At 39.9% G+C, this 16393-nt stretch overlaps 2 protein-coding genes across 3 annotated transcripts in view; one reads left to right on the top strand and one right to left on the bottom strand.

The window, feature by feature from the left end:
- Positions 1-677: 677 nt before the first annotated feature.
- On the bottom strand, positions 678-5670 carry DNAJC28 (DnaJ heat shock protein family (Hsp40) member C28). 2 transcript variants are annotated; one of them, XM_063127578.1, is made up of 3 exons: positions 5628-5670; positions 3009-3085; positions 678-1981 (listed from the first exon to the last, which is right to left on the bottom strand). In XM_063127578.1, exon 3 carries the CDS (start codon positions 1950-1952, stop codon positions 801-803), a length of 1152 nt encoding a protein of 383 aa, XP_062983648.1. In that variant the 5' UTR covers positions 1953-1981; positions 3009-3085; positions 5628-5670; the 3' UTR covers positions 678-800. The 2 variants fall into 2 exon arrangements, with proteins under 2 accessions (XP_062983648.1, XP_062983647.1); XM_063127577.1 differs by having other exon boundaries at positions 5613-5654.
- A 3511-nt stretch (positions 5671-9181) lies between these two features.
- Positions 9182-16393, top strand: part of LOC134399511 (trifunctional purine biosynthetic protein adenosine-3-like) — a 39264-nt gene continuing 32052 nt past the window's right edge. Inside the window, exons 1-2 of the mRNA XM_063127575.1 lie at positions 9182-9309; positions 15289-15433. Of these exons, the coding sequence (XP_062983645.1) occupies positions 9262-9309; positions 15289-15433 (193 nt within the window). The 5' untranslated portion in view covers positions 9182-9261. The remainder of the gene's footprint in view (positions 9310-15288; positions 15434-16393) is intronic.

Below are 16393 nucleotides of genomic sequence, written 5' to 3'. Positions count from 1 at the left end.
GCTTAAGGCATGCAAATAGATTTAATATCACACCCATCCGCTATCATTAAACAAGATTTTACCGCTCATCAGTATTGTAATAGCCAGGTTGTCCAAACTGTGCACTGGCTTGAGGGAAGCCATTTTGCATAAATGAAAAGCATAGATTTCTTCAGTCACTGTACTTACAACAGGATTACAATACAGTTGCTGAACTAACTGGAAAATGTCACTCCACCTATACTCCTCTTATAGGGAAACAGTGTCAACCAGTAGAAACTGGCAACCTGAATTTCTGAAATTAGTTATTGTAACCACTGCACCTCTGTGAGTGTAAACATTGTGGGTAACTATTTGATGGTACTGCTGACATCCAAATGGTACACTTGCACCATTTTGAATTATCTTTTCCAATGCATGTTTACTTGGAAGCAAGTCCCCCCCCCACCAGTGCTCAATAGCTCTTCAAAGGATTGCAGCCTAAACTTATTTTTGTGTAGAGAAGCTGCTTTTGTTACTTCAACATCTGTCTCTTATGTGCCTCTAAAAATGGGTGGGGAAGGAATGTTTTTTTGCTTTATGTTTTATTTTTTGCTACAGGAGCAAAAACATTTCCATTTCTTAATTTTTTTACATTTCCTAATTGATTAAAATATTAATTAGACCCATAAACAAAGGGATTGTAACAAAAACAAGGCTTGCTGGTAGAAATGTGTTTATTTGTTCGTATACTTACACATAGGGACTTTCTAACAGTAAGCTGAAAAAAAACTCCATGTCTTCTAGAAGTAATATGAATCTTAAAGTGTGTGTAATAGTGACTATCTGCTTAACCTTTCTTCAAAATCAGATTCATCCACTTTAAAAAAAATGGTTTTAATGTCAGATGCTTTACCATTTTCGTCTTCTGTTTTCTGTGTGTCTTTTCTGGACTTTTTTTTAATCTGAGTTGCATAGATCTCCTGGGCACGTGCAATTTCTTTGCCTGCGTTAAAATGCACCATTTGCCTGCTGAGAATTGGGACAACTAAGTTGAAGTCATTAATTCTTTTGTTTAATGCCTTGATATTTTCTATAAACTGTTCACAAACCTCCTCCCATTGTTTCTCTTTTTGTGGTGTCATTGGATCACCTAGTTTATTCCTAGAAGCGACCATATCCTTCCTTAGTTTTTCAATTGTTTCCCGTATTTCTTTCTGCATGAGAATCCATTCTGGTTGGTATCCATTGTCTATCAGGATCCGGTTCAGGTTGTGAGTCATAGGATCAACATGTGGACAGTCAGAAAACTTTTGTAATGGCTTTCCTTTACCACCAAGATTATCAAAGTCTCCTTTTGCCATAGATTCCTGAATGAGGTCTTCAACCAACCGTTCAATTGCTTGGGTAATTTTTGCTTTCTTACTCTGCCGTACATCTTTAACTAACATAGCATCACTCATAGCAAGTTGGCGCTCCATTTTCTGCTTTCGGTATTCCATGACCTGTTCAGAAGCCCGATCAACTCTGAACTGCATATACTGCCTTTCTCTTTGGCTTGGAGTACCATAACCCATACCTTCAAAACTTAAATACTGTCTGTGTTGTGGTGTTTTAGATTTAAATTTGTCTTCCTCATCATTATCTTCCTTTTCTCTTAATTTAATATTCTTGGCTACATCATTAAGTACAACTCTATAGGCTTCTTCAATTTGCACAAAAGTTGCAGAATCTGCTTTAGGCGATCCACTGTCTGGGTGATATTTCTTGGCAAGATCTCGGTATGAATTTCTGACATCATCCAGCGAACAGCCTTTCTGAAGTTGAAGCAGCCTGTAAGAGTCTTTAATGTTCTTACACTTACAATCTGACAGCAGTCTACAGCCATAGATAAAGCGATGTGGAACTGGTTTGTCTGTCCTTGGAACCAACGCTGAACATATCCAAATGTGACATTGTATTTTTCTCATCAGCACCACACAAAACCACTTCATAATTCTTCAGTGCAGCTATAGTTGCAAATCTAAATAAGTTCAAATGGAATTTTAAGTGAATCAGATGTACTTCTTAAATTAGCTGTTTTCTTTATTGAAAGATTTTCTGTGAGATAGTTTTAGAAAATTGAAGATAAAATATGTTATATATGTTACATATATGTTAATTCAGAGCCAGCCCAAATTAACTTTATAACTGACTTCCCTAACATGGTTCCCCCATATGTTTTGGATTAAATCTCCAGACTCTCCTAGCCAGAATAGCCAATGGTCAGGGATGATGGGAATTGTAGACCAAATCATCTGGGAGCTACTATAGTGGGGAAGGCTGTTTCATTACCATATCTATATTTTCTACGATATCAATGGAATCTGAATGTTCTGAAGCTCTGGCCTAGTGTGTTAGTATAATAGGAATCACTTCTAATAGTGAACTCAAGTGATGTGTGCCAACAGAAATGGAACCAAAAGAGGACCACTAAATGAGAGAAGCATCAGCTTGCTCAGGAGAACCACAAAATTTGCAAAAGAAAAAACTTTTTAGAAAAGTGATTGAGCATGCTCAACAGCCACAAAATGTTGAGTGTCAGCTTGGACAGAAAAATAAAAAACTAGAGGTCAGGGTTGGAGTGGAATGCCCTGCTTGAATTTTTTACAGTATCCTGGAGAAGGGAATAGCTGGCTGGCAGGAACCTGGAACAGGAACACTCCTGCTACGAGGTGAGGATAAACTGCAGAAGTTTGTTATGGTCCCACCTGTACTCTGTATTTTAGATTTTCAAACTGATTAAAAGTAATTACACAAAGTGGAGATTGACTTTCATCTTAACATGAACAACAGCTTTTGTTTATTAATTTCTCCCTTCCCATGCAAAAACCATCAAATTTAAATTAAATTGAGTAAAAGTCAAAAATCCCATCAATGAGGTCAACTTAAAACAAGCAACTCAAGTCTAAGCAGGTTAAGCCCAGCCACCTGGAGAGGTACAGTCTCTATTATTCCTTAATCTGGAAAATAAAATTGTGGAATCTTCTTAACCAGAAGTCAAACTTTACCTTCCATTCTTCTATAAGAAATGTTGTCCTTCTGCATGTCTTGAATGTGATGAACTCTTCCACTGGCTTTTTTTAGCCTGTGGAAAAATGAAAATTCCCTTCAAAAAATTTAACTGATTATCAGTAAAAGTGAATAGCTGATACATCAATTATTTTATTTATTTTATTTATTTATTACATTTTTATACCGCCCAATAGCCGAAGCTCTCTGGGCAGTTCACAAAAATTAAAACCATAATATTAAACCAATCTGTTAGTTATACTAGTTGAAATGTAAATCTATCTGCTATGATTTATAGACTTTTAATTCCATTTGAGAGAGAAAATATATGAAAGTAAAAGAGTTAAATCAACAGAGAATCTATCAGATATATGAAACTGGATTTAAGATAAACGAGAGAAAAACATGTGAGAAAAACATATTTGGTTCTATCCTATCCAAGTTTTCTTTTAGTTCAGGCCCTCTATTTGGAAGCCTTCCTAATAAAACCAGATGCAAATGAGTAGTGGTTGTTATTGAGCAGTCAGAGAATGTCATTCCATATATGCTCAGTTATGCTCTCTTCATTATTACATCACATGTCCCAAGCGTACATTAAATTGAGCCTTGGACTGGCTAGGAACTAACTTAAAGATTCATGAGAAAATATTCTTCTACAACTTTATAACCATGCTCAGGGTGGATAGGTGGGTATTGTAGCAGCCACAACATTACAATGCTGCATTTGGGACTGGTTATATTTCATTTTAAACGTTTAAGATAATTCTTATCCAGATATGCACGGTAAAAAACAACAGTGAACAGGTAATTTATTAATTTGGACTTGTTTTGCTTGCAGAACTGATTAGGAAGCCCACAGACAACATTCTATGTCTTCAAACTATAGGACAGAGTTGTTGGATCTATTTTGGCATTTAAGCTCAAGATCTACCAACAAGAGCCAGGTGCAGAAGACAGATATTTAGAATTAAAGATGTCTCTATAAACATTCTGAGCTATTAATTTGCTTTCAGTGCCTGAACTAAATTGAGTTCACTGTCCTTTTAAATGAAAGTCCACGCCTGGTTATGCCACACTTTTATCACAGGCAGTAGCCTAATTTACAGAGAAAAAGCCATTTTGTTACTATTGCTAAAAATGAGGAGTCAGAAAAGCCTGTGCTGATCTACTACAAATAAATCAGAGATCTACCAGTAAATCCAGATCTACCTTCTGCCACTGTTGCTGTAGGGTGCACCTGCAAGCACTGGAGCTACAGTGCTTTTCAGTCAGCTACACATTTGGGTCCCAAAATTCAGCTTAAGTTAGTCATGATTAAGATCCATTGAAATCAGTGGAGCAAGTTAATGGCAACTAGCTGGGACTACAAAGTATTGTGAAACATATTACCACCTTGGTTGTATGCTATACTAACATTTGGAAGAAACAGTGGGAAAACTCCCAAGCAAATATGCATATATGAGAAACAGCAAAAAGACAGCAACCAGCTGTTTTTGTCAAATAAGGGACAAGGGGGGGGGTTCTCCAGTTTACAACCCAGAACCATAATTGACTTTAAAAAAAATAGTTGTGATCTACAAGATACTGAAGATTCATATGATGTTACATGCTGCTACACTTGTATAAAAACAAGATGCTTTTAACTGAACAGTAATATGAGTTTAAGGAAGCAATCCCATGCATGTTTATGCTGGACCTTTTTCTAAGCATGCATACAATTGCACTCTAATTGATTACACAACTAAGATTTATTTAATCAGGTGATAACTAGTTTTTTCCCCATTTTAATTTTGGTAAAAAGTTACTTGAATTAAATCACATTGCAGGAAAATTACAGGATTCTCTTAAGTTTTTATGACATATGTACAAGACAAACAACATGTGCTCAATCAATTTAGTATTCACGCTTGATCATTGACAACAAGGTCAATAAATATATATTTGAGAGCAGACTAGATTTTGGCTTTATTGTACAGGGTTATGTTATGAAACTGACTTTTTTTTTAGTAACATCAATTTTAATAATTTTCATTGGATTACTATTACACATATGTAGGTTCTGAAATAAATCTCATTGAGAAAGTGTGTAATAGGATTATGGTCCCAAATTCTTCAAATATCAAAGTATTTTACAGTGCAATCCTATACATGACTACTCAGAAATAAGTAAGACCCATTGAGTTCGATGGCAATTACTTCCAGGTAAGTGTGTATATGCTTATAGTCTTAAAAGCTTATGAAGAACCTCCCCATCTCCACAAATAACACACCATGTCAGCCAGACGAAGCTAGATTACAATCTCCTTTCATCTACTCATGAACTGTTTAAACAGCAACGGAGGCTACATGAAAACCATCGCTATCAGAAATGTGAAACATTCGGAGTTTGGATAACATCCTCAGTGTTATATATTCCACCAGTGCCAATTATAAACCTCCCATGCATTTTAATAGATCTGAAATCCATCTTGCGACACAAAAAGCCCGATCTCTTCCGATCGTTTCCTTGACCTCTCCCCTCCCACCCTACGTGCCTCCAGCCCTGCCCGCCTCTCCTCCTCTTTAGCCCCTCCAGCCCGCATTTTATGTATTTATCATTTTACCCTTTAACGAACGACCTTTCCTAACTGCTACCGGAGGAGACTGTCAACACAATCCCGCCCCCACTGCCTTAGGACAATCTACGCGCCTAGTTCCGGTGTGTGCCCCTTGGGATTGTGGGAGACGTAGTTCCTGCAAAGGCGGCGTTGACCACATCGATTCCCAAGGAAGCATACAGCAGAGGTGTTGCAGTACAGCTCCCACGATCACCTGGTCAGCATGGAGGGCACCGGTTTGGGGAAGGTTGCCATACAGGACAGGAAGGTTACGCCACTTTTATGGAGGGATACGGACGCCGACTAGACCTGGAACATGGTCTTCCTGTCTGTTACTAGAAACGCCAACTTTAAACTGCTAAAACGCGCAAGGCAATTTCAGCTGTTTTTGGTCGCTGTAGGTTCATTTGTGCGCATAAAATTTTGGAAATTAACATAGTAGTCATCAAACTCGTCTGATTGGTGATGCCACCTATCGCTCAAATTCCCACGTTAACAATCTGTCTGTAGCTGCATCCAGGATTTCCCTAAACCGCTAAATTCTATGCTAATCAAGGGCCAACCCCACAATCTGCTTTCATTGCAAGTGCTCAGCTGTGGAATATGTGATCAATAAGAAGAGTACCTGTGAGCATATGCAGAGTAAACACATATACACCTGACTTTTAATAGTGTGGTCACTCAGAAGTTTTTTTTTTTAAAAAAAGAAGTCAAACAGCAAACTGGAAAGAAGTGCTCTGCCATGCTATGCTTATTTCTGAGGTCTTACTGCTGTTTACTCAGAAGTAAGTCTCTGTTTAATGGGGTTTACTCCTGCATCTGATTTTAGTATGTAAATGCAGTTGAAATCAATGGGATTTACTCAAGTTAGTGAACCAACAGATCTGTAGTTCATGAACTTGGAGATGCACAGCTTTGCATAATCAAAGGAAAGGAAAAGCGGTCCTTCGCACTGGTGGACTATAAGGGAAAGGGTTTAAGAGGGGGGAAATTAAAAAAATCCTTAAAAGATCAAGGGATGAACCGATCTGATTCAAACATGGCACACTGAAAGCCCTCCTTAAGAGCTATCACTGTGCCAATTTTGATCTCTTTATCTTAAAAAAACTGTTGCACAACTTTTCAAAAGTATACTTGGACTCTGAACTGGTGCTTGATGGTGTACAAACATGGCAAGTGGTGTTGTCATAGTTCTGCCCCTTCTTTTTCCCATTTTTCAAACTGACTGCATTTCACAACAGTAATGGTTTTGTTGTAGGATACAGAGATACTCAATGATATCTTACTTTATTGTCTTTTAGATTCTATTGTGATTTACAATTTAATAAAAACTCTGCAGAAATATATTCACAGTGCCAAAAAGAAAGTATAAATTCATGCTTGAGTTAAAAGCCAAATTTCCCTGCTTCAAGAATGGCCAATGAGAGCTAGGCTGACTGCATCATATGCAAGCCTGGAATGTTTGTGTCTCATGCACATAAAGGTGCCTTGGATTTGCAGTCCCATGTTGAGTCAGACAAGCACGAGAAGACTGTTCAAAGGGAGAGCTCTTTCACCAAAGTGACTGATTTCTTTGTCAGGCCATGAAGAAAATCTGAGGATGCGTAGGGTATGCTGGCCTTCACACTGTGATGCATCATATTGTACCTCTGGCTTGTTGAAGAAGATATTCCCTGACTCAAAAGCAGGCTGCAAGTTCTCAAGTGCTCACACCAAGACAGAAACAATTGTGAACTCTGTCTGTGGAAAGTGCCCTGCTAGCAATCAAAAAGTACAACATACCGTACTGTGGAGTCTCAACTGATGGAAGCAACCATGGTGCAGTGAAAATAGTTCTAGTTATAGTTCAACATTTTGACTGGAAGAATGGTGGTTTGCAGTCCAAGCTCATTGAAGTGAAGAGCCCACTTAATGAGACAGCTGATACAATTGCCCAATATGTGAAGGACACTCTGGAGAAAAATGGCTTGCTCGAGAAATGCATTGCATTCACATCTGTTATGGTATGACAATTGCAATACCATGTTTGGTGGACTACGGCATGATGAGGAAGGGAAAAATGTCTTTGCAAACTTGAAAAGGCTATTGCAGAAGACTACTCTAATTGGTGTGGATTGCCCAGCACACATTTTGAACAATTGTGTGCATCATGGGGCAGACACACTTGATGTGGATGTGGAGAATATTATTTTTAAAATATACCAGTACGTCAGCATTTACATTGTGAGAACCAAGAGACTGAAGGAGTACTGCGAGTTTGTGGACATTGAATATAGAAACCTGGAATAACAAGGCTATTGCAGATGTTTCCATCCTTGAAGTCCTTCTTTCTCTCTCAAAGCAAACCACCTGCTGCGCTCAAGGAGTTCTTTGAAGATGATTTCAGTGAGATCTACCTGTGGCATATGCACTCACTCATGAGTGTGTTCCAAACACACATCGAAGAGAGTGAGCATGAAAACAACTCTGTGGTGTAAGTGCTGAAATGCTTGGACACTGTTAGCAACATCCTGCGTGAACGCAAGGCCTACAACTTAATGTCCCTGAAAGTTAAGGCATTCCTAGGACAAAATCACAAGCAGGGACTTGCTGTACAGTGTGACTCATTCTGTGCCCAAGTGGAACGTCTGTACACCACAATGCATTGAATATCTGGAGAGGTGGATGAGAACCCTCGAAGAGTTATTTATATTCATGTGGATTGCCCTGACTGAGACACCAAAGTAGACTGATGTAGGGAGTACTCATAGACAACGTCAAGTTCTTCAATCGATTTGTGAATCTGAAGAAATTTGTGTAAAGCTTGTGTGACAATGCAGACTTCAAAAAGTTGATGGCACACCAGAAGTGGACTAAATGTTTTGAGAGTCAGACATGCACACATCATTTCTACCAACTCTGCACAATAAGATTATAGGATCCTGCAAAGACACTTGCTATATCAGACAAAAGAAAATCTCATCCCCACCCTGTTCCCCATCGTAGCCTGCTAAATGCTTCTGGGATAGCTACAAGCTGGGAAGGAAGGCAATTAATTGTCTGCTCTCGCAGTTGTACCTGAGCAACTGGTACTCAGAGGTACACTGCCTCTGAACCTGGAAAGGATCTCTTCTCAATCATCCTAGAGTTTAGGACACGGAATAATGTGTTCAAGTTATAGGAAGTGACATTCTGGGTGGAAATCAGGAAAAACTTCCTTACTGTTAGAGCAGTCTGACAATTGAACTAATTACCTAAGGACGTCGTGGGCTCTCCCATACTAGAAGTATTCAAGATGCAACTGGACAGCCATCTGATATGCTTTAATGAGGATTCCTGCATTGAGCAGGCGGTTGGACTCAATGGCCTTATAGGCCCCTTCCGACTCTACTATTTTATGATTCTATATAGCTCTTATGCCTAGCAGCCATCAATAGTCCTCTCCATGAATTGGTCTACACCCTTTTCAAGACATCCCAAGCTGGTGGCTGTTACTACATGTTGTGCCAGTGAACTGCAGAAATTAATCGTGTATGGAGAAGCAGTAAGATGCCATTTGGATGTAAATGGCTCTCAGGTCAAAGCCCACAAAATCAGTGCATCTATCATATAACAAAAGCTTCTGGAGTCTGTGGAGATGAAATGATGAGGTTGCATTCAAAACATTTCATCCAGAATGACCCAGGGAAATTGCCTGATGGCCCATGAAGCTAAAGATATACAGGTCTGGATCCAGAGACTGGTTGGGGACCTCAAGGAGTCCCTAGGCAGGAAGCTCTGATGTTAATATGTTGTGGGAGTGGGGGTGGAGCAAACCATACGATTCCCTTTTCTTCTGAGCAAGGAAAAAACAAGCCATTAGTTTCCCCCTCTCCCCTGCAGCCCGCAGGTTTCCTCTCCCTGCTTCCTCCTAGTTTATTCTGGAGAGAAAGACCAGCTGGCAGGAACCAAGAGAATCACCCTGGAGGTGCCATGAGTGCAGTTTAAAGGTCTGTAGTCTGGGGAAAATTGAGCTCCTGCTACTCAGTCCTCCAAGGATTAAGGGAACTGAGCTGTGGTTTCTAGAGAGGCAGGAAAATTTAAAAGTGGATGGGAAGGACAAGAGGGAATCCAGGTAGGGAGAGATGCCTCGTGAGATTCTTTGGCATAAAGGGGGACTTCATGGACCAAAAAGTATGGGGGCAGCATTGGAGTGGTGTGGGGATGGGAGACGAAGAATTTGCTTTTGGGGAAGTGTTGGGGGGAAAGAGGGAAGAACTCCTTCCAAGACCTCTCGCGGAGGCATCGTTAGGGGAGGGGGCTACTCCATGCAATCCACCTGCAAGGTGGGCTCTGAACAGTTGCACAGTGCTCCCCTTAGAGATCAACCCACTCCCCTTGGATTATGGAGGGGGGGTTGCTCAGTTGGAGGGGTGGGGCGTGAGAAGAAAGAGCTCCCTCAAAAGAAAAGAACAAAACAGGGAAGGGATCTCCAATGAATCCAAGCTGATCAGCTTCCAAATGCCCATCGCCTACCCGCAATTGCATGGTTTCGATCCTGCGATCTTTCTGACACCTCCTCTCGGAGCTCCATCCCGTCTCTGCCCGGGGTGGTGGGGATGGTTTCCCCTGGTGCAGAAGAAACAACCTTTTGTGGTGGGGGAGGTGGAGAAGACGCTATGCTACTTTTGTGGGTCAGAGCTGAAGGAGAGTCGGTTTTGGATCACCTTGACTTGAAATGCCCCTGGTCAGTCTCCCTCCTACCTGCAAGGAGTGGGAGACGCAAATAAAATTGGTACATATTTGTTTTAAGAACGTAAGATAAGGTGATGATATAGAAAGGAGAACAGGGCTCCTGTATCTTTAGGAGTTGTATAGAAAAGGGAATTTCAGCAGGTGTCATTTGGATGCATGCAGCACCTGGTGAAATTCCCTCTTCATCCCAACAGTTAATACTGCAGGAGCCCTGCCCTCTTGACCAGATACAAAAGAGGCCAACACTTTGCTTAATGTTGAAGACAAACAAGTGGCAGGTTTCTTGCCCTTCTGCCTAATTGCCAACCTAGATATCTATGGGGAGGGGGCTTTCTGCTGCCAATATTCCCTGGCAAGAAAACAACAGCAAGGAGGTTCAACCTTGGTTCCTGGCAGTGTTGGACAATGGGGGAGGGGGAAAGATAAGAGGACATGTTAACCTTCCAGTACTTTTCTGCAAAAGTAGGAGGACTCTACTGTTTAGAGACCCACACCTACCCATGTCCTACCTGCTCTGCTTATATATCTATATGCAGCATACTGTCATTTATAGGATATTGCAGTAATTGTCTATAATACATAAAAAGAATTCTACAGGACAAGCACACCTACAGGAATTCTACAGCACACCTACTCAGAAATATGTTGAATTGTGTTTCATGGGACTTATTCCAAGGTAAATGTGCATAGGATTGCAGCCCCAATTGTATTTGAAATGTTCATAATATTTTAGTGCCTTTGACAAGGAAATACATGGGTTAATTTCTAAAGAAGGTGAAACAGGGATCATATGTTTACTCAGAAATGGATTGTGTTTATTATGTATTGGAATAACAAGACACCAGTCTTATGCTTCATATAGAACAATTTAATGTGAATGCAAAATTTAGTATTCATTATGGGATTCATTGTAGTGAATGGCAAATTATGTTTCATTTTATAGGTCATGTTTAATTTGTTGTGTTAGATTTGTTTTTAATAAAAAGTTTTTTTAAAGTTTCAAAGTACAATACTAAGTGGATATTAAATTTATTACATTATTCATTTCAAAATATTTACAACCAAGTATTTATTTCCATTGCTATGATCAAGCTTCATACTAGAAACTAGACACCTTGTACATGGCTGTTCTTTGTACTGCCTTTCCTAGAACATCATTATCCTGAACCCTTTACTTCTATATATTATTCAGCAATTTATTTATTTTATTTATTTTTAAAAGTACTGTTTATGTGAAAGAGTTATGTTCCTTCCTTAGAAAAGCTGGCACATTTCACAGTACATGAATTAATGTATTTAATGGGCAAGGACTGCTTAATGTCAACAGTGCATTTCTTAAAGGTCACATTCAATTGGTTGTTTTTCTTTGGCATTTATGATAGCTTGCTCTCAGTTCATATAAAAAATAAGGTCACAAAATGAAGATGTGATGTTATTGAAATAAGTCAAAACTATATCTAGGAAATAATATTGGACACTGTTTTTCCCAAGCAGCATTCCTGATCGTTTGTTCTTTTTATTGTTGCAATTTTAAGTTTGTGATACCGAGTTCTATTGTCTGAAAAACAATACGTAGAAAAAAAGTTCTTTCTACTGATGTGTATTCTACAAGATCCGTTACAGACAACAACAGCCATTTTTACACATCAGCTAGCACTGTGCGGATGGCCAGTTTGGATATTTGTGAGAGAGGCAGAGTTCGTAGAAATACAAGCCATTAAACTTCCCATCCCCCACTTCCAATGAAAAATCCAAAATGGGGGTCAGTGTTGTGTAATGGTAAGTCAAATTAGAACCATGAAGTTCGCTGCTGGATGATCTTGAGCCAGTTGTGTGCTCTCTTAGGGCCAAAACAGACATTACTTTAAGCTAGGTCTTCTTATTTTTCATGTTTACTCTAGAGTAGATGCAGGCCCCCACCTACTCTGAAACTTAAAAGCCCCCTACTTCTCATACTAGGATCCCATTCTAAATCAGAGCCTCTGTGCTTACTTTTGAGTAACAGTGGGGGGGGGGGGGGCAAATAGCTGCTAGACCCAGATTTAAAGTAATATGTTTGGGCCTCAGTCTAACCTCACAGCCTTACTGTGTAGATAAACTTGAGGGGAGAACCATGTATGTCAGGTACATGTTATGTATGTTTTGTATACCTTTCCTTTTGAATCTGCTCATAGACTGAAATAAACAGATTTAGATGTGGATATAAGCTTCAAGGAAAAATCATAGGTGACTCACAGAGCACATGCTTTATGGAATGAGCACCTCTCTGAGGCCTGCCTGGCGCCGACACTATCATCTTTTTGGCGCCAGGTAAGGACCACCCTCTACTCCCAGGCATTTGACGGTATATTATGAGGCATTTATGTCTGCTGTTTTAGAACAGGTCTATTAGGAAATACATTTTGTGAACCACCCAGAGAGCTTCGGCTATTGGGCGGTATAAAAATGTAATAAATAAATAAATTGTTTGTTTTTAGCTGTTTACATCGTTTTAATTTTTCTATGTTAAATTTTTTAGATTATTTTTATTATGTTGTATTATTATTATTTATTTATTTATTTATTTATTTATATAGCACCATCAATGTACATGGTGCTGTACAGAGTAAAACAGTAAATAGCAAGACTCTGCCGCATAGGCTTACAATCTAATAAAATCATAGTAAAACAATAAGGAGGGGAAGAGAATGCAAACAGGCACAGGGTAGGGTAAGCAGGCACAGGGTAGGGTAAAACTAACAGTATAAAGTCTGCACAACATCAAGTTTTAAAAGCTTTAGGAAAAAGAAAAGTTTTTAGTTGAGCTTTAAAAGCTGTGATTGAACTTGTAGTTCTCAAATGTTCTGGAAGAGCGTTCCAGGCATAAGGGGCAGCAGCAGAAAATGGACGGAGCCGAGCAAGGGAAGTAGAGGCCCTTGGGCAGGCGAGAAACATGGCATCAGAGGAGCGAAGAGCACGAGCGGGGCAATAGTGTGAGATGAGAGAGGAGAGATAGGAAGGAGCTAGACCGTGAAAAGCTTTGAAGGTTAATAGAAGAAGTTTATATTGGATTCTGAAGTGAATTGGAAGCCAATGAAGAGATTTCAGAAGCGGAGTAACATGGTCATTATGTATTTTCATCAGTTGTTCCAAAACAAATGTTGATAATAACAGATAATCCAGACCTAGATGATCTAACAGAGCTGCATCACACCTACTTTTTAAATCTGGTTTTTATCCACGGTTTCCCCCACCATTTCCTTAATGAGTCAAGCGCTGGGCACTTTCACGTCTGTGCGTTATTGTGCTCTTTCAGCTCATGTATCTTTTCACCTGGAGTTCTACTATGCCGGTGAAATCTCTCGCCCTTTCCCCTATGTTCTCCTTTCTCCTGCAGTTAATTTTTTATTTAAAAAAAACATTTCTTCATTTCTGCCAAATATAATAATACAGCAGCCTGAAACTGCACAATTACAGTAAAACAACACACTATACTTTCCCCATAGATCATAGTAAATAAACTCCAAGGAAGGGAGGCTGTTTGTAGGAAGCAGGAAGGGGCGCATGGGCTGAGACTGTTGCTGCTCCTTGGCTTGGGAAAGGTTTACAAGGGAGGAGGAGCAAACATTTGTTTTGCTCATTTCAAAGGGTGGGCAGATGAACAATAATTTAAACTACTGTAAAGGTGGTCAGGTCCCCTCATTTGCTCCAAGGTAACAAAAATGCTTACATCTCTGTGCATTTTAAAGATAAAGAGACCAAACATGGCATGGTGATAGCTCTTAAGGCAGGCTTCCAGCATGCCAAGTTTGAATCAGATCGGTTCATCCCTTGATTTTTAAGGATTTTTAAAATTCCCCCTTAAATCCTTTTCCTGATAATCCACCCGTGCAAAGGATCGATTTTCCTTTCCTTTGATCATATGAAGCTATGCATCTCCAAGTACATAAAATAGAGATCTGCTGGTTCCCTTACTCAAGAGTAAATCTCATTGATATCAACTGTATTTACATCCAAGTCATACAAAAATCAGATGCATGCTTGCCTTTGAGTAAACCCCATTGAACAGAGGGAGACTTATGAGTAATCACATATAGAACTAACTTCTAATAGTGTGGTCACTTAGAAGTTTTTTTTTAAAGTCTAAAACAGCAAACTGGAAAGAAGTGCTCTGCAACCGTAGTCTTCCTTCTGAGGTCTTACTTTTGTTTACTCAGAAGTAAGTCTCTGTGTTCAATGGCCTCCTTAAGAGCTATCACTGTGCCAATTTTGATCTATTTATCTTTAAAAATGAGGGAGCTGTGGGCAAGGAGGGTGCATTTTCCACATTTCTTTTAAGGTGAAAATGCCTATTCAGGAGTAAGAACATAGAGTTAAATGGGACCTCTCTCCCTCCCCATTCAAGGTTGCGTGGAGAACCACCCCTCCCTCCTCTTTTGTTAGCAAGACTGCCCTTAGACACACACGCCCCCAACAAAGAACGGGATGGTGAGATAGAACACAATGGCAGCAATACACAGGAGGGAGGAGCACCTTTATTTTGCATGGAGGGAAAATAATCCAGACTTTCCCTGCTCCAAAAATAATTGAAACATGGAAGGGAAGAGGCGAAATGAGTGTAGGACATGGACAACATCATGAAAAACCACATACCAGGCATGGCGAATGTGCGATAAATCGCTGGTGTGATGGAGCCCTCTGTCTGACAAAGTATAAGACAACATCCATATAACACAACCTTCACCTGTTGCTGCTACAGCTGAGCCAAAATTTCTTTGAAGACATTTTTCCAAGAACATTTTTGAGATTTTTCTTTTTCTCAACCTGTCTCCCCACAAAGAAAGCCACTTTGCATAATTTTCTCCAAATATTCTCTGACATTTTTTGTATGTGGCAGCCATAATTGGATTTACTTCCAAATTTAAAAAATCTTCAGGACTGAGGCATTTGTCTTGGAAATGACAAAGCACCTCTTACTTTCACCATTCAGATGGCTGATCGAGTGCTTGTGATTGGGAGTGGAGGCAGAGAACATGCTCTAGCTTGGAAATTGGCACAGTCTCCCCATGTGAAACAGGTACTGGTTGCTCCAGGAAATGCCGGAACAGCAAATCATGAGAAAATCTCCAATTCAGGTAAAGAGATTATGTCCTTATATTGGATTGCATCCAGATTTATGCTGGATCAACTGCATTAGCGGAAGTGAAGTTCCCCACCCCCCTCTCTTCCTGGCCACCCCTCCAGCCACTGAAAATGCTACATAGAGGATCAGAGAACCCTAGTGAATGGGGTGAACTGTGGTGTGAAGGGAGATCTTGGATCCAGCTCAGTGTTTGAGAACAAAGTATGCTATGTTTAAAGTGTATTCATAAAATATTTGAATAAACAGATGCCCCATGCCACCAATCCAAAGTAGTTAAAACATATTTCACAAATGTAAATGCTTTGGGAGGGTGTATTTGATTCACCACCGTTGAAAGTCAACTTTTATACAGGAAGCAGTAACACTGTTCAAACAGATCTGAGTTTTAATATGAACTGAATGAGATGTAGGTGCAAAAATGCACACACTTCCTGCAGATCAGAAATGATCCACCTGCAGCCTAAGGGCCAGATGTCACCACTAAGGAATGTTTTGCTTTGCCAGCAGAACCTTTACTAAATTTTAAACAGGCCATTGTTTCAAAAAGTGCATATTTGTTTGAAAGTATGGGAATATTTTCCCCTCCCTCCATAGTTTAACTTACATAGAAAAAAATGGCTCTCCCAAGTTCGCATGTTAGAATTACATCCCTTTTGTATAGAAATCGTTTCTATCATGTACACTGTTACTTTGAAGCCCTTACCAGTTAGGTAGCGATGACTTTATTATAGGTGACTTCCTGAATAATGTGGAATGGGCCATGAGGACAGGCTGCTAGGGGAGTGGAGAATTGCCCCAAATCAAGCTGAGCTCTGCTTCGTTTGGGGCGATTCCCCCTCCCTCAGTGGCCCCCAGCAACCTATCCTACCTTGTTCAGGCCAGGTGACCCCCTTGAGGCCTCTTTCAGAGGGGTGTATGAGGGAGAGGGGAAACTTTCTTCTTGTGTACTTGT

Source organism: Elgaria multicarinata, chromosome 5 (assembly GCF_023053635.1).
Source record: "Elgaria multicarinata webbii isolate HBS135686 ecotype San Diego chromosome 5, rElgMul1.1.pri, whole genome shotgun sequence".
Classification (NCBI taxonomy): Eukaryota; Metazoa; Chordata; class Lepidosauria; order Squamata; family Anguidae; genus Elgaria; species Elgaria multicarinata.
Note: the sequence above shows the minus strand (reverse complement) of the source record. Positions and strands in the feature narration are given on the sequence as shown.